The 22,893-nt window shown below is 40.7% G+C and overlaps 1 protein-coding gene across 1 annotated transcript; it reads right to left on the bottom strand.

The window, feature by feature from the left end:
- Window positions 1-3,726: 3,726 nt before the first annotated feature.
- LOC122659261 lies at window positions 3,727-4,320 on the bottom strand. Its single transcript, XM_043854392.1, has one exon. The coding sequence runs from the start codon at window positions 4,318-4,320 to the stop codon at window positions 3,727-3,729; it is 594 nt and encodes a 197-aa protein (XP_043710327.1).
- Between the last annotated feature and the right edge of the window lie 18,573 nt (window positions 4,321-22,893).

The raw sequence follows: 22,893 nt of genomic DNA, 5'->3' as shown, positions 1-22,893 counted from the left end.
TCAAGACTACTTCTATCGGGAGACAGTCTATGTTCGATTGACTCAGGAGGGTCCCATGGTACTTTCTTGAATCTTGTCTAACCTTGTGGCATTCTTTTTCTTCTTTTCTTGAACTTGACAATCTTATCCTTTTTTTTTCTTCAGTATCCAGGTCATCGCCTAGTCCCTGGCGAGTATGGATTGCCTCCTTCACATGGTTACAGCATGAATTCTCACCCCTCCCATGCTACTAGTGCCAGTCTGCCTACCGTATAAATGGGTAATCTCATTCCAAGATACCAGGTATGGACCATACCTTCTAGATTTGACACTAGTGTCCAAACTATCCTCCCTGATTGTCGGGCTTCTGATCATGATCTAGGACTCCCGATTCCTTTTGCTGGAGTATGTCACCTCTTCCTTTTCTTTTTTTTTTTTCTTTTTTGATTGATTTCCTAGTCTTGGTGTTGACCCTTGTTTTATGCTTGGTATCATCATAACAGATTAGTATTGAATGATATGCCGATATACGTCGGATGCAAGCAAACGTGGACGCCAAACTCCTGGAGCGGACATATGATATCCAGCGGTTGGTGAGTACTTTCTCTTCTATGTCCTTTGTTGTCTCCTTTTCTTTCTTCGGAATCTTACTCTCTTTAAGTAATCTTGTTCCTTTACCCTTTTAGAGTGGCCAGCTCAATGAGATGAGGGAATCTCAGGACTTCTTTGGGAATTGCTGTCAGCAATACTCAGAGGAGAACAGGGGCCTTCGGAGGCAGTTAGCATCTGCGGGACTCTTCCCATTGCCATTCGGGGCACATGACAATGATGATGATGGCAACGGTGATGATGATGATGATGATGGCGGCGGTGATGATGATGAGTTTATTCTGGAGGCTGAGAGCAAGGCTTCATCCTCCGGTGGTGAGAATTAGCCTTCTCCCCCTCCCCAAGTTATTACATATACTTTTTCTTTTAACCTTTTTAGAATGTTGTATGGATTTTGGATGTTGGTTGTTTATTTTCTCTGTTCTATCTTATGAACAAAATATGTTAATTATTTTGAGACATTTACTTTTTCCTTTGCATGGCACAATCCCAAACATTTTTCATTTAATCTCTGATTGTTACATGCGTGGGAATGGTAAAGCAACGAAAGAAGAGAGAGATGGAATTGATACATAGTTCAATAAGGTCACCCCACAATTACATGTTTCATCCACAATTTGTCTAGTAGATTCACGACTTTCAGCGTTAGCTCTTCTAGTGGTCGAACCTTCACCGGAGGCTTTTGGAGTCAAATGATACTGCATGGGTACAAGATGAGGCAAATAGAAAGTGGCATGGGACAAACCCATCAACCGCACATAATCACCACCCTGGGTCTTGAAGATTGGGGTCTCTGTATTCCACCAATGGCAATTCCACTGAATCTTCTCATCCATTCTTTCTTCCAAATATTTCCTCCAATCCTTAATCGCATGAAACTCTACTGTTTCTCTTTGGATTTGGAAATGCTTTAGTTGTAGCTTGGTGTTGGGTATTGGTTGGAACAATCGTAGCCCTTCCAGTAACCATATTTACAAAATTGCAGGCGATCCTATACAATAATCTGTGCCATATTTTTTTGGAAGCACTCATGTCATCCAGACCCTTGAAAGTCTCAGCTAGCACTGTAAGGGTGATGTCACATCCTTCTAGAAGTTGTTGAACAACATCGGCCATTACAGGGAGAAGAACTTTTCTCTGGGAATGCAACAAGTATCTCCCAATCATGCAAAATAAATATGCTTTCCTTCTGTTCTTCTGTTGAGCTTCTCCGACGCTTTCCTGCTTGGAAAAGATTCCTGCTACTTTCATAATATCAACTCCGCTATAGGCCATGACTTTCTTGACTTCCTTCTTGGTCCATCTGAAGAAATCGTGCAAAACTTCTTCATAGTTGTTGCATAGAGGGGGACGAAAAAAATCTTCCTGGCGGTGGTGAGAGCATGCAAGCTCGGAGCTCTTCAATTGTGGGGGTTGTCTTCACATCCCCAAATCTGAAAACATGCAGTTCTGGATCCCAACATTGGTAGACTTGTCGAAGCATGTCATGATGGATCTCTACATACATAATCCTCCCAAGGATCGGTAAATGTACATCTTCCAAAATGGTTGGATTGTCCAAACTCATATCGATGGTCCATTTACGTAAAGTCTCATCGAGGGTTGCCCTCTTTGGGGGATGCATCTTGCCTGTACTCAACCGAAGAACTTTTTAGTAAACTGGAAAAGATCCCTCTTTCTTTTTTTTTTTTACTTTTTTATTTTATATATTTTTTTAGACTCAGGGAATAGTCAGCTCCTATTAGTAACATATGAGAAGTTGTCGGACAACAGATTTTTGTTGGGTGGCAGAATTCTTTTGGATGGGTGGTGGAGATTGCCGGGTAGCAGATTTAGGAATATGCCCCTGGTAAAGGGTTGTCGTGACAACACTTGAGCATGCCAAGTTGCCTACATATCTTTGAAAAGGAATGAAGTCAAACATAGTTCATGTAGACCTGATGGCTACACGAAATATTTTTTGAGTTGGTTCATGTTGACAAGGCCCTTAACATCTTCTCCATCAAGATCTATGAGTCAAACAGCTTGCCCAGTTAGGATTTCCTTTACTTGATAAGGTTCGCTCCAATTCAGCCTGAAATTGCCCCTTGGGTCGTGGTTGTGCTCTTTGCTCTTGAAGAACCAAATCTCCTTCTTCAATGTTCCATGGGTGAACTCCTTGGTTGAAGGCCCTCGCCATTCTGAGTTGGTACTTTTTGAGGTGATCTATTGCTTTCATCTTTTTCTCATCTAGCAAGTTGAGCTCGTCATGCCTTGCCTGCATCCATTCTCATTCGGGTAATTTGCTGTCCATCAATACTCTAAGGGATGGTACTTGGATTTCTATAGGCAATACTGACTCCATTCCATAGACCAATGAAAAAGGAGTTGCCCCAGTAGAAGTTCGAATGGACGTCCGATAAGCCCATAACGAATATAGGAGCTTTTCTGCCCAATCTCTATGAGTATCAGGCATTTTTTGCAATATTACTTTAACATTTTTGTTGGCCTCTTCTACTGCTCCGTTAGTTTGTGGTCTGTAAGTCGTAGACTGGTGTCTCTTGATGCCAAACTTGACGCAAACCTTATCTATTTTTCCCCAGAAATATGCTCCCTGATCGGATATAAGGGTGTGTGGTACTCCGTATCTGCATACGATATTTTCCTTGATGAACTTTTCTACCTTTGCAGCTGTCAAGATGGCATAAGACTGTGCTTCACCCATTTGGTAAAATAATCTATGACAACAAGGATGAATTCATGTCTGTTGGATGCTTTCGGTGTCATCTTCCCTATGATGTCAATGCCACATGTGGAGAATATCCAGGGAGCATTCAATGAATGGAGTTCCATGGGAGGAATGTCAATAATGTTGGTAAATATTTGGCACTTGTGACATCTTTTCACGAATGTGGCACAATCTTCTTCTATGGTTGTCTAATAATACCCTAATCTTAGGATCTTCTTGGCGAGCATTCTGGCATTCATAAGTGGTCTGCAGATTCCCTGATGGATTTCTTTCATGATCGTCTGAGCTTGTTCCCCACTTACATAGAGCAGTTGTATGCCATTGTAAGATCTTTTGTACAACAAGTCTCCTTGGAGCATAAAGTGTGTGGCATACTTTCGTAGCCACTTCTTTTCTCCCACTGTGAAATGTTAAGGATGCCTCCTTTCTCTGATGAAGTCAATTATGGGTGCGAACCATATTTTTCCATCGGCTATCAGGACCTTCACTGATTCTTCATATGCCGGTTCACATCTTTTGTCTACCAGCAATGGTCGGATCCGGGTATCTGAGCTGCATTCAACCATTAAGGTGAGGGTGGCTAAAGCGTCTGCAAATCTGTTGTTGACTCTTGGCAAATATTTGAATGTGATTTCTTCAAAATTCTTGATTATCCGTTCCAAGTGTTCCTGATAGGGTTTCAGCTTTTCATCTTTCATTTTCCATTTCCCTTGAGTTTGACAGATTATGATTGACAAATCCCCATAAACTTTTAACTTCTTGATTTCCAATGCTATGGCGGCCTCCAGGCCAATCACACATGCTTCGTACTCTGCAATGTTGTTGGTACATGGGAATTCTAATCGAAAAGCAGAAGGGAGGTAAAGATCTTCTAGGATTATCAGCAATATTCTGGCCCTGTATCCCCTTTGATTGGCTGAGCCATCAAAATACAACTGCCACCAGTCTTTGCATTCTTCTTCTTCCATGCACGCTAAGTCTTCATCCGGGAAAAGATCTTCCATTAGTGGTAATCTGATTGTACTAGATGTGTAGCTAGATGGTCTGAGAATGCTCGCCCCTTCATAGACTTTTGTTTGACATATGTTATATCAAATTCTGATAATAACAATAACCATCTGGCCATCCTTCCAATTAACCCTGGCTTTCAAAACATGTACTTTATCAAGTCCATCCTTGAGATGAGTCGGATTGGAACTAAAAGGATGTAATGCCTCAATCTTTGAGTTACCCAAACCAAGGCGGTACATGTCTTTTCCAGAGGGGTATAGCGAGTTTTGTACTGTAACAATTTCTTTCTCAAGCAGTAGATTGCGTGCTCTTCCCCATTCTTTTGATCAAGTTTTGCTACCATTGATCTCATTGCCATTTCTTCAACGGATAAGTATAATAGTAGCGGTTCCCCAACATTGGCGGGACAAGTACTGGCGGATGAATAAAGTACTCTTTCATCTTTTCGAATGCCTCTTGGCACCTGTTGTCCCATTCTTTTGGTTCTTCTTTTCTCAAGAGCTTGAAGATGGGTTCACATGTCACGGTTAGGCATCTTATGAACCGGCTTATCTATTGGATACTACCCAAGAATCCTCGGACCTCTTTTTCTGTCTTTGGTGATGGCATTTCTATTACAGCCTTTATTTTGTCGGGATCCACCTCTATTCCTCTTTCACTGATGAGAAATCCCAGAAGCTTCCCTATCGTTGCTCCGAATACACATTTCTAAGGATTCAATCTGAGCTTGTACTCTTTGATTCGCTCGAAGAACTTTCTCAATGTGGGAAAATGCCCCTGTCGGGTGACTGATTTGACGATCATGTCATCCCCATACACTTCTACTTCTTTGTGTATCATGTCATGTAGGATAATCGTGGCTGCTCTTTGATACATTGCTCTTGCGTTCTTCAAACCAAAGGGCATTACCTTATAACAATAAGTTCCCCATGGTATGGTAAACGCTGTCTTCTCTCTGTCCTTTGGACACATGCTGATCTGATTATACCCAGAGAATCTATCCATAAACAATAATAGGGCATGCTTTGATGTGTTATCCACCAGTAGGTCAATGTGCGGCAATGTAAAATCGTCCTTGGGACTGACTTTGTTTAGGTCTCAAAAATCCACACACATCCATACTTTCTTATCTTTTTTGGGAACTGGGACAATATTGGACAACCATTGAGGGTACTGTGCCACTTGGAGAAATCCTACATTCCACTACTTGATGACTTCCTTCCTAATCTTTTCACTCCATTCAGGCCGCATTCTTTTGGGTTTCTGTTTGACAGGCCAAGCGTCTGGATAAATGGGCAGTTGATGTTGAACTATCTTTGGGTGCCTGGCATATCTTCGTAGGACCATACGAACACTTCTTGGAGTTTTTCAACAGGGTTGTCATCTGACCAACTTCCTCCTTGTCGAGTGAGGAGCCAATTTTAACCATTCAGGGACACTGTTCTATTCCAAGATTTATGATACATGTGTCCTCTCTGATAGGTTGGGCTTTTCTTTGCTTTAGATGTTTCATTAAGTGATGGTGTTCAAGGATATCCTCATTATCGAAAGATGAATCGAAAGAAGAAGAGGCATACTTGGAATGGTTGACTTTATTCATGATGGAAAGAGGAGTACAAGCAGACTCGACAGACTAGAAGGTACTACCTTCCTTGATTATAACAGACTTACTAACAGATGAGACTAGTTCAGATCTGAACACTCCTTGAGACTCTATTTCCTAAAACCTTTTAGAGACATTGATGTAGTTTAAAATTGGTTCTTGGAGAGGGTGAATCAAAAGATGAGGTTTTGGCCCTTCTTCGTCCCCTGCAGAAATCATGGCTATCTCGAACAATTCTCCGATGCTCAATTCTTCTTTGGCAGCTTTCAATTCTGCTTGTTCCACTTCTAGCATCACCCAGTCAATGTTGTCTTGAAAGAAGACTTCAAATCTCGGCTGGAGGCTTCCTTTGTCATGATCAAACCAAGGCTCAATGTTCCTGCAGTATGGGAAGTTCTCCCCTTCCTTGACAAAATACCCATTCAGAGTCTTGAAATATGGAGATGGTCCATGGCAGTGCTCGCATTCTCACATTTCTGGCTGTTTTCAAGTTTGCCCTTTTTTCTTGGTGCTTCATATCCCAGTCCATGACGGTTGCTGTAAGTTAAAAATTCAGGGAATTTCAGAATCCCTTACTGATTCTTTCCCAGTCCAAGCCCCGGGAAATATTCCATGTTGTTCATCATCTTCATAGTTGTTTTACTCCATGTGGATGAATATCTGAATGGGATTATCTCTCTTACTTCTGAGGTCGTTACACCGATTGCCACAATCTCAAATCCACCTAACTGGGTGTCTACTGGAGTTTCTACTACTACCTCAATGCTTGCCAAGGTGTGGACTATTTCTGGGTCACCAAAGATAGTGATCATCTTCCCTTCATGGATAAACTTCATTTTTTGATGTAGGCTTGAGGCCATTGCCCCTATGGAATGTAGCCAGAGTTTTCCAATAGCATGTTGAATGATGCTTAAATGTCGATCACTTGACATTCAACTGTGAACTAGGCAGGTCCAACTCGAATATCAGTGGTCAAAACTCCTAGAACTTTCCTTTTCATGTTGTCATATGCTCGGATTGTCTGAGCAGAGGGCTTTATACAAGTGAGGTCCAACCCTATGCAGCTTGCGGCCTTGAGAGGTATGACATTGAGAGCTGATCCGTTATCTATCAAGACTTGGGGGACCCGGTCCCATTGCATTCTATTGTAATGTGCAATGCTCTATTATGATTCTTCCCTCTAGGTGGCAGATCATCTTCGGAGAACGAGAGAGAATGTGTGGCACAAGTATCCCCCATGATGTTTGAAAGTTCCTCTTGGCCCATTTCTACTGGTACTTGAACTTGTTAAGTGCTTTCAGGATTGTTTCCCGATGTGGTGGGGAGGCCATCAACAACCCCCAGATGGAGATGTTAGCTTGTATTTTCTTCAGTTGATTCAACACTTGATTTTCTAGCTCGTACTTGCTCTGAGGTAAGGCAGGTGTGTATGGTTTCCCTACAATCGGACCTTTATCTTTAAAATTTCTTCCACTCCAGGTCTTTGATACTTTAGGTTCTTTCCCTTTGACAATGAGCTCTACTGAGCACAGCTTGTAGTCCTCCAGGTCACTTTCAGTTATCACAAGAGTTCCTACCATTGGGCTCTTCGTTCTTGGACAAGTGTCTTCACTCTTTGCCTTCAAGGCAACGCTCGTCCTTTGTGCCTTTTGTAAGATCTTAAACAGGGCCTCTTGCTTTCCGCAGAGGTGTCCGATAAGTTGGTAAATATCCAGTTTTTGCAGGCCTACTAGCATCATCTGTTGGATCATTTCAAAGATCTCACTGGCTAACTTTTGGAACCTCATGGCTTCAACTAAGGACTCGAAATGTTCCTCATCTTCTAATGTTTCTTCATCGATGGAGATTACAGGATGAATGTTCTTTATGGGATCTCTCATTTGTTCATCTGTATTGATGTTGTAGAGGTAGAACCTATCATGTGCTTGTGCCCATTCATGATACTCCTCACTTCCACAGTCTTGAGATGCTGGAGGACTTTCGCACAAATCTCTTGCCAGAGCAAACATGAGGGTGACCGCCTCTTCCAATTCTTTAAGGACTTGAGGTAATGGCCATTTTTCATTTACCAACTGTTATCATTGTAGTTCTTCTTGATATCTTTTATCTGAAAGTACTACCTTAAAGAGCATTTGATGAATCTTATCAATAGTTCTGAGGATCCCTCTTGGTTCAAATGGAAAGGACCAAGTTCTTGGCCCACAGATTTCCTCATACTGGTTGATAGTAGGTTCTTCCTCCTTTTCAAACACTTCACTGGGTAGTCCATTACTGGTATCCTCATCCATTACTTCATCGTTTAGACTTTCCCTAGATGTTTCTCCATCTGACTGTTCTTCAAAAGCTTGATGACTTGGATCCTCTTCTTCTCCCCCACTGCTATCAACAGGGTGACTTTCTCTTGTTGGATCAAAATATGGATCTCATGTATTGATGTTACCAACCCAATTTTCCCATTCCTCTATCATTCTCGACGGATCTGCGTAGGGAAAGTCATCTGAGTATAATATAGGATCTTGAGGTGGATTCCCAAAGAAATCCTTTGTTAAGGCAAGATTCAGCCAAGCCATGTTTCTCAGCTCATGCAATATTCTCTGAAGCACACCATGTTCAGGAAGCTAGAGGTAGCTTTGTACATGATGTCATGGGTTGTGGATATTAGCTCAAGGATGTCTTGCACTTGATGGAAGACGCTCATGCCCCCATCTGTTGAAGTCCTCTTCTTTGATGAACCATGCCCTTCTCAGATTTTTTGGAGATCTTTCTTCCTCATTGCTGCTACTTCCCTCATTTCTAGGAGGGATAGATTGAATGAAATAAGTTGGGTCCATTCCGTCATTGTCTACTCCAATATTGTTTATCGTAGTTTCAACGGAGAACTCATCTTCAGATTGTGACTCAAAGTCTTCTTCTTTGTTGTCATCGGTATTTCCTCCCATCTTGACAAGGAAAGTTTCTTTGAAAAGAGTCTCACCAATGGCTAGTGCAGATATGGCTTGGATTAAGCTTGGCGTGACCTCTTCAATGACTTTCATGTTACCCTCAGGTGGCTCTTCCCCAATGGGTTGAATGTAAACTGTTAAGTTAGTGCATTCTTCTTCATCTTCTGAGTTTTCCACATATGTCATGTGGCTTATCTCATAATCGGTGAACCCGAACTTTCTCAATTGCACATAAGGTCTATGGCTATCTAGCCCATTCTCTAGATATTCCAGCTTCATCATTCGATGGTCAGAGACTAGACCATTCCCTCGGTCACATGCTGCCCGTCGTTTCTAAACTTTCCACGGCAGTTAGTTCTTGCACAATAGTCATACACCATCATCCTTTTCACTCTCCTCTTTCGACCATATTGGCTTCAGCCACGAAATGGTGTTGGCTAACTTTCAATCTTCTCTTCTTTGTACATATCTTTTAGGAAATTACTGATATTAGTCCTTGCTTCTGCTGGGAGGTCCATCTACCACATGAGATGCACCTTATCCCTCCAAATTCTCTTTTCCTTCAAGGGACCCCCTACGGGTCGAATCAATGAGGTTGGGTCCAAACCTGTTGTCCCCTCTTCCAAGGCATTCACAGATTCCATGGACGATCTTGGGGAGTTAGATTCATCTTCATCAAGCGACCCATTCAGGGTGGAGAATGCTTCTAGTATCTTACTCCGCTGAGGGTAAAGATATTCATAATACACTCCATGTAGATTTTCTAGGATTTTCCCCACTTGCTCTTCCTCCGTTAGATGGGGTTGTAAATGTTTAGCTTCTTCATGGAATCTTTTGACGAAGTAGGAGAATCCTTCATTCGGCTTTTACCTTAGTGGCTCCAATTCTTTTCTTTTCTTCTCACTCTCCTTAGTTTGGGCTGCTAGGATAGCCCTATAGATTCGAGTGTCCATCAGCCTTCCTTCTTGCTTCACGGGTTGAATCAGGACCGTCGGATCCTCACAAGTGACATCCTCTTGCAACATATTCACCCCGTGGTTTGGAAAAGGGTTAGTAGTTACATTGGGCTGTTGTTCCACTTTCAAGACTATCTTCTCTATGTCGATCAGGTCTTGTATAGCATGCTTGAGGTGTATGGATCTGTTGGTCTGGTGACCTTTCTGATTGTAATAGTAGCAATGCAATTCTGGCTTATATCCTGGAGGTGGATTGGCCAAATCTACATGTCTTGGTGGTACGACATCCAGCATCCCTTCACTCTTGAGTTTGAAGAAGAGGCGAGTAGTATTGTCAAAAGTAAACTGTTTAGGAGGAGCTGACTGTTCTACTTGGATAACCAATGGTGTAGTGGTTGTCGATGAAAACTTCTTCTTGGTGTACTGAATAGTGGTGACTGCGTTCACTTCGGGACCCTTCCCTCTCCCTACTTTGTTGTTCTTATTAGGATAAGATCCAGAGGCCTCCTTAGCTGAAGCCTGGGCCTGCTTTCCCTTGAAGAGCTTGTCTCCAATTCGCTTTCCTGTAGCTATGAGTGCTTCAAAGGTTTTGATGTATTGATAGTAGAGGCGGTCATGGTAGTCCCCATACAAGTTCTCTAGTATCATTTCCACTTGTTCTGCTTCATTCGGACGTTTCCACATCCTAGATGCCTTCTCGCGGACCCTCATAATGAAATTAAAAAATCCTTTGTCAACTCCTTGCCTTAAGGTTTCCAACTCACGCCAAGTGATGTCTACCTTAGTGTTGTAAGAATACTGCTTGGTTAACTCCTTTACCACCGCCGACCAGGTTTGAGTTTGAGTCTGGTCCAATTGAGTGAGCAACCTCAGAGCTGATCCAGCCAATGAGTAAAGGAAGGCTTGACCCATTTGATTTTCTATAAGCTCCCATGACTTGGCCACAGTAATGATGATCTTTAGGTGGGCTTTAGGGTCCCCCATCCCGTCGAATTTGTCAACCTTCCATTTGAAGTCTTTAGGTATTCTCCCCATCAAGAAGAAGACCAAATCATCCTCTGGCTTTACTGCTGCTTTCCCTTGCACAACAATCTCCAATTTTTTAACTTTCTCTGTCATCTATTTCTCTCTTTTAGTTTCAAGGGGATTCTGTGGGGTATTGATGACCACAACTTCTTCCTCCTCTATCACAACTTTGGGTTGTGCTCTGGGTATTGGTGTCACCCTAAGTTCTCTGGGGATTTATGTACTGTCCCCTCGAGGCCGACTTTGCATTTCCTGAACAATCTGTGTAACTAGTTGCTTCATCTCAGCCATCTCTCTTCGCAAGCTGATCATTTCTTCACTTAAAACTTCTTCTGAAGAGCTGACCTCTGGTGGATCCATGGTACTCGTAAGAGGAGGTGACTTTATTGGACTCTGCCTTGCGGGACTAGAAGATGGACTAGGACTTCTATTGGATGAAGAGGATGGAGACTGGTGGAGGTCGGCCCGAGTTAACCAGCCGGCCTGACGGTCCCAAGCGGGCAATAAAGACTTCTTTTGTCATAGAATTGTGCCTTGTAAGGGCGAACGATTATTTTAGGATCTTAAGTGACAAACAAATTATTGTTTTTATCTTTTTTTTTATTTTTTTTATATATGTATATGTACATATTTATGTTTTGATTTACAAAGAAAATATACAAACATATATATACAAGCAGTGGTTGGGTATCGAATGATCTGTTTCTGACCTCTTAGCTCCATCTTACTCGGGTAATTAGTGGTGAGATCTTCATCAGACTTTAAAATGACCTAGGAATGACTCCCATGGCTCTGTAATTCGATATAATCTCGCCATAAATCCTGCCTTGTTTGATGGCTCCCAGAGATTGAATTAGGATCATTACGAAGAGGCCTTCTCAAGGATCTCCTGACAATCTATCATTTGTTAATGCAGAGTACCTTCCATTTTGGGGTAACCAAGGCTCCATTATTGATATAATATCCTGGGTAGTGTATCATTTTTTGAGGGAATATCAGGCTACACATTTTTTTTTATACACCACCTCGGATAATTGTGCCGCTTTTATCAAGCGACTATCGAGGGATATCCGAGCGACAAATAGAACTCTTTCCCATGATAGGTAAACTACATCAAGGAGAATATACTGCCAAGAACTGCATTTTTGACCCCGCAGGGTTGCTACGTTAGTTTGTGGTGTATCCTAATCATGTATGGTCTAATTTCCTATATGATGCATGCAATAGGTAGGCTGATAGGACAGAACAAGGTTACCCTTGACAGAATCGATATACCTATTGCTCGTGGTCGCGAATTGTCGGCACGTGGTTCTTTTAATATACCTGAAGAGTAGATCACACGATCTTAGAGTAATCAAGCTAGTGCCCTTTTTTATTAGTGAAGTACCCCACGGCACACTAGTGAATACCCTCGTTGATGATTCTAAACTCTTACAGTAAATATCAAGGGTTGTGGCTTAGCCGCGAATTACCCATATCTACATATGGGGTCCAACAACAAATCAAGGGGCTGTGTGTTTCCATGCCATTGTGTGTGCATGATAGTGGTGATGGAAGCGGGTATCATCCGATCTCAGAGTACTTAGTATGATGTGCCCCACCTCTCCGGGGGTAGAGGCACAACATGGAGTACCCTAGTCGTTTGATTTCACTTCAAACATAATGCATGATGCAGTTAGTACATAGAAGGGGTTAGCCAAACATGTTATCAATCAAACAATGTAGTAATATTCTTGTGTTCAATGGTAGCATCTAGTATTGAAAGCTTGACCATCAGTCCCCAATGAAGGCACCACTGTGAGGACCCGTTCCTCTCAGGGGAACCAATGCGTTCCCTACGCTTGGTGTCCCAGAGAGGTTTTGGGGTTATGCTCCTTGATTGGAGAGAGAAGGGATGCGTCTTCTCAGGGTTATGTTGATTTATCGAGGGATGGGGGTCATACAATCAAGTGAAATGGAGTCACCACCTAGGATTAGGGCTTAGGACCCATTGGTGTAGCCCTGTGAAGGGCTACGGGACTTTGTTTGGTCTGATTAGAGATTCGGGGTAAGTGGCCAAGTTACGAGAGTGGGAAGGTGTTAGGCACCCATCTCACCCGGGTAAACCGGTCTTTCTACTAGATATTGGTTTTCGAATATTCTCCCTTTATAAATGTCCTATTTCCACATGTATAGCTAAAATGATGCACAAACTGCTTAAAGTTAAACAAATCTAAATTAACTATTGTACACTGCACAAGTATAATTTAAAAGTCTACATTGTTACAAAATTAAAGTGCGATGAAAGAATTAAATACTTGTATGCTTTAAACCAATGCAATTATACAGGATGGATCGTGTCCCCCAGCTCAGGTGGAGGTAAAAGACTGGCTTTATCCTTCGTTAGACAGAGTAACGGCATCAGAAAATAATCGTCTGAATGTCTGGCAGAGTAACGGCATCGAAAAATCTTTGGAAAGTAATCACCCAGATGTCGGGCAGAGTAACGGCTCACAAGTGTTGGGCACTAGAACCTCGGACAGAGTAATGGCCTCAGAAAGCTTTGGAAAGTAAACTCCTAGATGTTGGGCAGAGTAACGGCTCACAATTTTTGGGCACTAGGACCTCGGACAGAATAACGGCGTCGAAAAGCTTCAGAAACTAGGCATTAGGACGACGGACAGAGTGACTAGGCCATAGGAGACTTTGGGGGTTTAGGCGAAAATGGGTTAGGGAAGGTGGATCCAAGGGACCCATACTCCAGACAGAGGGACGAGGCTTAAAGGCTCAAAATCAGACTATGGAAAGGCCCCGAAACTAGGAAAAATAGGAAAAAAGGAAAACTGGAGCTTTGGGAGTGTCCCCTCTCCTCAACTTGGAACCTATTGAAATGAGAGGTGGAGGGGGTATTTATAGGAAAAAATCCCGTCTGGTGGCACTGCGATGAAATCTACGACGCCGCCGGGCAAAAAAAATCATAATTTGGGTTCCCCGCAGCGTCGCCGCTTGGGGTGCGGTGCTGCAGGGTGACTTCCCTGTAGGGTACGGTGCTGCCCAGGGCCATGGTTTCGAGTGCGTGGGACCGCACCTAGGATACTAGGAGGCTGTGGGTGCCTTCAACGTGGAACAGGGTTTTTCTGGGTTACTCTGAAGAAAAAAATGGTTTTAGAGGGCATTGCCAGTCTTTCGCATCCAATTGTTGTCATCGCTGGTGGGTGACAAAATTCAGTGTCTACATCAACCAATAGACCTTTGAAACTATTGCATCTAGACTTATTTGGACCAATCACAACACCTAGCCTTGGTGGAAAACACTATACCTTTGTTATAGTTGATAACTATTCAAGATTTATATGGACCTTATTTTTTAGTCACAAAAACAATGCCTTTGATGAATTGGCATCTTTGTGCAAGAAAATTCAAAATCAAAAGGGCTATATGATTTCAACTATCTAAAGCGACTATGGAGTAGAATTTGATTATCAAAATCAATTTGGAAAATTTTATGATGAACAAGGGATTACACATAACTTTTCTGCTCCTAGAACTCCCCAGTCAAATGGAGTAGTTGAAAGGAAAAATAGATCTCGTCAAGAGACTGCCATAACTATGTTGAATGAATACTCATTACCTAAATACTTTTGGGCTGAAGCTGCAAGTATAGATTGTTATGTACTGAACCGATTTTCTATTAAAAAAATACTCTCAAAGACACCATATGAGCTGTATCATGAAAAAGTCCCCAAAGTCGACTATTTTCAAATTTTTGGATGCAAATGTAGTATATTGAATACTAAAGACATGCATGGGAAATTTGATGAAAAGTCAGACGAAGGCATATTTCTTGGAGACTCCTTAAATAGTCGTGCCTATAGGGTATTTAATAAGAGAAGCTTGGTTGTTGAATAGTCCATGAATGTTAAATTTGATATTTCTCCACCAAAAGAGAAGTATAAACCTTTAGATGATGATGATGAACACTTACTAGTAAAAGTCAATAAGGAAACTAAAAATACATATCTTGACAAGCCACAAGACCAAAGTCAAGAATTGTCTAAAGAAATTATTTCTATAAAAGACCACCCTTTGGAACAAATTATTGAAAATCTAGAAATAGGTGTACAAACTAAATCTAAAATCCAAAACATCTACAATTTTGCTGCTTTTCTATCCAAAATGGAACCCATAAACATAAAAGAAGCACTTAGTGATAATGATTGGATTTTATCTATACAAGAAGAACTACATCAATTTGAAAGAAATGATGTTTGGAAACTTGTATCAAAACCCAAAAATAAAACAATTATTGGCACTAAGTGGGTTTTTAGAAATAAACTTGATGAGGACAAAACAATAGTAAGGAATAAAGCTAGGTTGGTTGCCCAAGGATATAATAAGTAAGAGGGAATAGATTTCGATGAAACCTATACCCTCATTGCTAGACTTGAATCCATTAGAATGTTACTAGCATTTGCTTGCCACAAAAATTTTAAATTATTTCAAATGGATTTCAAAAGTGCATTCTTGAATGGATTCATAATGGAAGAAGTATATGTGGCACAACCTTCTAGATTTGAAGATTCAAAATTTCCATCTCTTGTTTTTAGATTAAAAAAAGCATTATATGGTCTTAAACAGGCTCCTTGAGCATGGTATGATAGATTAAGTAAATTTTTGCTTGAAAACAATTTTTCTATTGGAAAAGTAGATACTACATTATTATTAAGCACAAGAATTCTGATTTAATCATTGTTCAGATTTATGTGGATGATATAATTTTCAGTGCTACAAATGAGTCATTATGTGTTGAATTTAGTACCTGTATGAGCAATGAATTTGGAATGAGCCTGATGGGTGAGTTAAATTTCATTTTAGGACTTCAAATAAAACAAACTTCTAAAGGAATATTTTTTAATCAATCTCAATATGTGAAGGAATTGTTAAAGAAATTTGATATCAACTCACAAAAATCATCCAACACTCTAATGAGTACATCCTTAAAGCTATCAAAGGATGAGAATGGTATATCAACTGATGCTACTCAATATAGAGGAATGATAGGAAGTTTAGTATATTTAACTACTAGCAGACCTGATATCATGTTTAGTGTCTGTGCTTGTGCCCGATTTCAGGCAAATCCTATGCAATCATATGTCAGTGCGGTAAAGCAAATTTTTAAATACCTGAAAGGCACGATGACGTTGGCTTATGGTATCCTATGCATAATGACTTTGATCTTATCAGCTTCTCTGATGTTGATTTTGCCAGTTGTCACGTTGATCAGAAAAGCACTAGCGGTACGTGTCACTTCCTTAGTTCTTGTCTTGTTTCCTAGTTTACCAAGAAATAGAATTCCGTTGCCCTCTCCACCACTGAAGCCAAGTATATCGATGTCGATAGATGTTGTGCCCAAGTCTTGTGGATGAGACAAACTCTAATGGACTATGGAATGTCCTTCCCACTATCAATAATTCAATGTGATAACACAAGTGCTATAAATCTCAGTAAGAATCCCATTCTTCACTCCCGAGCAAAACACATCGATATCAGACACCATTTCCTAAGGGATATAATTCAAAAAGGTGAAGTGACTCTTAGCTATATAGAAACCAAAAAATAACTAGCTGATATCTTCACAAAACCCTTGCCAGAAGATAGATTTTGTACTCTTACAAGGAAATTAGGGATTTGCAACCCATTTGAATAAATCTCTGTAAAATTTCCCTAAATAAACCCTAGAACAAATTCTAGGTCCGAATCTGGAAATTTTGAGTTTTTACTCAAACCAGTCGACCTGTTTGATCATACCGGTCGACCAATACACGGAAAATCTCTATTTAAACCCACCCCGTGGGTCCATTTGCTCACTTGTCTTTTTCTAGTTTTTGTCCTTTCCTCTCCCAAAACCCTAGGGCGAGTAAACTAGGGCAATTACTCTTCAAAATCCCTGAATTATTTACCTTTATTCCATCCAATCTCATCATCTTCTATCCAAACCCTCTTTTTCTTCTTCCAAATGGCTCCCAAAGAAGGTGCTCCCAACAAGAAGAGAAAGATTCTTGCCAACAAGGGCAAAACCTCCTTCAATCATGCTCTCTTTTCATCCATGGAGGCTTCAATCTTTTGGCCTATGTTCTTGGAGAGGAAAGTCATTCAAGAATGCCATGTGAGGACTTCGTAACTCCAAACCGGTAATATCTCTGAATATTATTCTTTTCTATGTTGGGATGCCACTCTTTCTCACAATAATCTTTGCTATCCTAATCTTGTCACGTACTTTTATTGCAATCTTTAAGTTTTTCAAGAGGATGATGACATTAGAATCAATTTTCTTGTTAAGGGAACTCCCATCTCTTTTACCTTGGATGATCTTAAAGACATCCTAAATATTAGGGCTTATGGTGAAAAGAAATTCCTCAAGACCAAACAAAATTTTGATGAATTCATGAATGAGGCTGAAGTGTATGGAAAAATTATGCTAGATTACAATAGGGATTCTCATAACCTTAAGGTTGCCCAACTTCATGACACCCATAGGATTATGTGTCTAATCAACTCCTACAACACTCTTCCCAAAGGCGGTCATAGGGATATTGTTAAGCCTTTCGAGGCATTTCTTGCCTGGAGTATTGTTACTGGAAACAAAATTAGCCTCCCCTATCTCATGATGTGGGTTGTAGAGACTGCCTCTCGAAGGACTACCAAGGATAGTTTACCCTATGGCAGATCTCTTACTACTATTTTTCATTATTTTCAAGTTGATTTTTTTGGTGAAATTCCTGAGGACAAGCCCTATGATATTGATGCCACCACCATCAAGAAGATGAACCTTTCTGTGGATCCTCCCTTTGTTGATTCCTCTCAAGCTCGAAGAAAGAGAGCTACCCAAAACAATGCCTCTAATACTAAATATGAAGACTATGTTGAAAGCGAAGAGGAGGATGAGGACTACAATCCTAAAATAGGTGAAGGATCTTCTAGTGCATCTAGTGATAGGAAGATTATGATGGACTACAAGGAGAAGACAACTGGGTGGCTCGATGAGATGGACAAAAAGATTGATTCCATTGTTTATGATCTCTCTCGCATCACCAGCTACTTCAACATGTCTCCTCCTCCTGCCCCTCAGTTTTTTTTCTCTCCCTAATGACTCTGAACAATTTTAATTTGGGTTGTAATAATTCTAGCTTCTAACTCTTTACTTTTCTTTCGATCTGCAGTACACCCTAAAACTTTAAGTATTTTGCTGATATGGATTATATATTTTTTATCTTATTTCAGTACCTATATTTGCTATTATTATTGCATTTTGATGCATATGTTTAGGGGGAGTATGCTTATGGATATGCAGATTTCATCTGCAGGGAGAGTTTCTCTGAAATTCTTTTTGCTGTTGACAGAGGGGGAGAAGAATCATGATTTGGATTTATGTTTCAAAATTTACAATGTTTATGTTTAATGAGTTGAAACTATAATGATGATGCATGAATTGAGTGTCTTATTTATTATCATTGCATTATATCTGTTATAGCCAAATCATACGTTTGTCATCATCAAAAAAGGAGAGATTGTTGGGAAAATACTTTCCTCCCTCCATAAATGTTTTGATGATAACAAACGAGTTGGCACAAGCCATTGTGTTCTATTATGTCAACAGGTTTTATGGAATAACAAAGAACAAGTAAAGGCATAAAATAGGAGCAAGCTCAAGACAAAGCCTAGAGAGATCAAGACTTTGAAGAATTTCCAAGATACTCAAGTAAAGTAGATCTTGAAGAAAATAATATTTGAAGATTAAAGAACATCACTTGAAGAAATTAAGTTGAAGACTTAAATGAAGATGCTCGTATGCACGTACACACTTGCATAATTGTAATTGTAATTGCATACATATAAATGAAATTATATTTGCATCATATAGAGACTTAAGAAAAGTACTTAAAGACCCTAGGAGTCCTTAGCATTCATTGGGAAAAGACTAGACCAAAGACCGTCAGAGACAGGCTGGCAAAATGCCCTAAAAACCCAAACGGCCAGGCAATCGATCGACCGACTGCAGAGCCAAATCTACTGCTGGAACCAATGAGCAATTGGTTTCAACCGGTTCCCTCAAACGGTGGCCCAATGCCTGCCAATCGCACAACCATTTGATCGGCTATCAACCGCTTGGACAAGTAATGTCCCAACAGCTCTATTTTCCCTAACGGCTATATTTAGCGATCGACCGGCTAGACTAAAAACTAGCCGCTTTATATTAGAGTAATTTTGACACATGGTTTTTGAGTATTAAATGATGCCTACAAATACCAAACGTGTCAGACCTTTTGACCAACACTATAATCCAAAAGATTACTTTATTGTGTGGTAAAAATAAAAGTTAATTCAAGTTCTTACTGTTATTATTTCAAGTCAAGAAGAAATCTTAGTTACTCAAGCTTGACATCATCACTCAAGGCCTTATCTTCTTCTAATATAAAACTCAAAGGTCAAGCATTTTCAGACTATTCATTACATATTTACAATTGCATTGTGAGAAGTAAGTTGGAACACTTCTTGCTTAGGTAACGTTTCTTTTCAATCTCTCTTATTAATTAGTTTCTCACTCTTGAGTTAGGTTTACTCTAGATGAGTAAGGTGTGTCTTAACATTTTCCTAGACTGTATTTAGGTTTTATAAGGGATTCTCTTATCCTTAAAAGATTATGAGATTCTCTTATCCTTAAGAGATTGTAGGATCCTCTTATCCAGGTAAAAGGATTTGTAAAGGTGTTTTCCCCACCTATTGTACTAAAAGGAAAAAGATTAAAGGAATTCTCTCAAGGTTTAGAGGAGTAGATGTAGACTCAAGGTTGAGTCGAACCACTACAAATGCTTGTGTCTCTCTTGTTTTAATTTACTTTATATTATACTGTCTTAAAACTCTATTATAATTTTAAAAGAACAAAAATTCCACTAAGGTAACCTATTCACCCTCCTCTAGGTTATCCAACATCTTGCTCCTGATTTGTTGCCAGCACCTTCGTAACATTAATGTACTTTTCATGGTGAAATATGAGATCATACATGTCAAGGCTCTTCTATTTTGCCAGGGACTTCCTTAGCTTAACATCCCTAATGCCACTGTGCAAGGCCTGAAATTTCACAGTGGGATCTAAATCCCGCACTTTCAGGGCTTCCCTATTGAAACGTGTAAGGAAAGCCCTGAGAGTCTCGTCTGGGTACTACTTGATCATCATGAGGTGGGTAGCGGTTTCTCTATCAACTCTGCTGCTCATAATATGGGCCACAAAGGCCTTGTTGAGCTCAATGAAACTGAAGGGACTTTGGTTTCAGATGAGCAAACCAAATCCATGCTGCTCCCTTCAAAGTAGATGGGAATGCCCTGGACATAATGACGTCGGATGCTCCTTGGAAGAGCATCACAGATTTGAATCTCTCCAGATGATCCTTTGGGAGAGTCGCACCATTTATATTGATTTGAATCGAGATTAGAAGAGATCTATCAAGATCTACAAATAGGAAACTTAGGTAATTTAGATTACAACCAATATTAACCAAATCCTATCTAGAAGGAAAGACTGATCTCATAAGCAATTATTATCACATGTAATAGGAAATGAGAGTCCTAATAGGACATGTGATTAACTTATAAAACTTGGAGCGCAAGAACCGTATAGCTGGTGGAGAATGTGTCTCTATTGATACACCCCATCAATCTAATGATGAAAGGCTTTGAAGCTTCAGATTGTCACGAAGAAAGGTAAACCGAAAAGTGGAGAGGCCTTTAGTAAAAACATCCACTAGCTGGTCCTTGGTGGAAATGAACTGCACATTAAGCTCCTTCTTGGCAATCTTGTCACAAACGAAATGGAAATCGATTTCCACATGCTTGATTCGTGCATGGAAGATTGGATTAGCAGACAAGTAAGTGGCTCTGATATTATCACACCATATTATGGGAGCCTTTACAACAGGAATGCCAAGCTCCCTGAATAAAGAATGGAGCCAGGTTAGCTCAGTAGAGGCATCTGCGAGGGCCTTATACTCGACTTCAACAGAAGAACAAGCCAATGTCATTTGCTTTTTAGAGGTCCAAGAAATAAGATTAGGACCCATACAGATGGCATATCTCCCTGTGGATTTATGATCATCACCACTACTATCCCAGTCAACATCTGTAATGCTTAGAGACTTAGATTAGTAGAGCAACTGATAAACAAGCTAAGGGAATGGGTAAACTTCACGTAGTGTAGGATGCCCGTCACGTGAGACCAGTGAACATCAGTTGGGGAATGCATGAATTGACAGGCCTGATTGACAGAGTAAGCAACATCCAAGCTTGTCAATGTGATGTATTGGAGAGCACCCATAATGGATCTGTACTGTGTGGGTTAGAAAGAGGGACACCCCCTAAAACTAATAGTTTAGTGGTGGTGGCCATTGGTGTGTGAACTAGTTTGCAATCAGGCATGCTAGCACACTGTAGTAAATCTAAAATATATCTAGACTGAGATAAGAGCCTACCTTTGGGGGTGCGTGTCACCTTAATGCCTAAGAAAATGTTTAAAGGTCCCAAATCCTTGATAGAGAAAGTAGCGGCTAGCGGTTGTAAGAGAGTTGTCATGTGGTCTACGTGACTAGTTGTAACAATAATAGCAACCACATAGACCAATACATAGGTGGTAGATGTACTTGACCAAAGGATAAATAGGGAAGGATTCACACGGTTTATCGTGGTTCTGATTCCAGCGGCAATCACTATAATCGTCGCTCTGAGAATCAAACCAACTATCAGTCTGGATCTCGCAAGTCTGATTATTCCTCTGACTCGTCAAGTGGTTTTCGGCCAGATTCTCACTCGGTTCCTTTGCCGTCAGCGGTGTGTCCTGGTTTACTGTGTCAGATCTGTGCACAAGGTGGACATCAGGCCACCAATTGCCCTCAGAGGTTCAACCATGCCTCCGTTGGTAACTGTTTCTCCTCTCTTCTTAATTCATCTTGTTCCTCCTCTACTTGGCTTCTGGATACAGGGTCTAACAATCATATTACTACAGACATGTCGAACCTTGCCATTAGTTCTCCTTTTACTGGTTCTGATCATATTGTCATAGGTAACGGACAACCTCTTCCTATTTCTCATTCTGGTTCTACTACTATTTCTTGAGGTGGTAATCTTTTCAGTCTTGGTCGTGTCTTAGTTGTACCTGTTATCAAGAGGAATCTCCTCTCTGTTAATCGTTTCTGTCTTGATAACTCTGTTTCTTTTGTTTTTAATTCTTCCTCTTTCTTGATCAAGGACACCAAGACGAACCAGACTCTGTTCCAAGGCCAGAGTAATAATGGACTTTTTGAGCTGCCTTCTGATGCATCTTCCCTTCTTTCCATGTCTGCTATTCGTGCTTCGCTTCCACAGTGGCACGATCGTCTTGGTCATCCGTCCTATAAAATAGTTCGGTATGTTGTTGGGCAATTTGATTTACCTGTGTCCTCTCGCACGCACTCTATTTGTGGATCCTGTGCTTGTGCTAAAAGCCACCATTTACCTTTTTCTTTGTCAAATTCTATTAGTTCTTCTCCTTTACATTTGTTACATTGTGATGTATGGGGCCCTGCTCCAGTAAACTCTATGGACAATTTTTCCTACTATGTTGTTTTTGTGGATGACTTCAGCAAGTACACTTGGCTATTTTCGATGGCTCGAAAGTCTGATGTGTTACCAATTTTTAAGCGATTCAAGACTATGGTTGAGAATTTCTTTTCCATTAATATCAAATGTCTGCAGACAGATGGGGGAGGATAGTTTCAATCTCTTGATCCTTTCCTCCACCAGTGTGGTATATCCCGGCGTATTTCCTATCTTCATACACAGGAACAAAATGGTGTTGCTGAGCGCAAGCACCGCAGCATAGTTGAGTCTGGTTTAACCCTTCTGTTGCATTCTAATTTGCCTCCAGTCTTTTGGAGTTATGCCTTTCTGGCTGCTGTCTATCTTTACAATCGTGTGCCTTCTGTGCTACTTGGGCACCAATGCCCATTATAGCGTTTGTTCAACACTGATCCA

Source organism: Telopea speciosissima, chromosome 4 (assembly GCF_018873765.1).
Source record: "Telopea speciosissima isolate NSW1024214 ecotype Mountain lineage chromosome 4, Tspe_v1, whole genome shotgun sequence".
NCBI lineage: Eukaryota > Viridiplantae > Streptophyta > Magnoliopsida > Proteales > Proteaceae > Telopea > Telopea speciosissima.
Note: the sequence above shows the minus strand (reverse complement) of the source record. Positions and strands in the feature narration are given on the sequence as shown.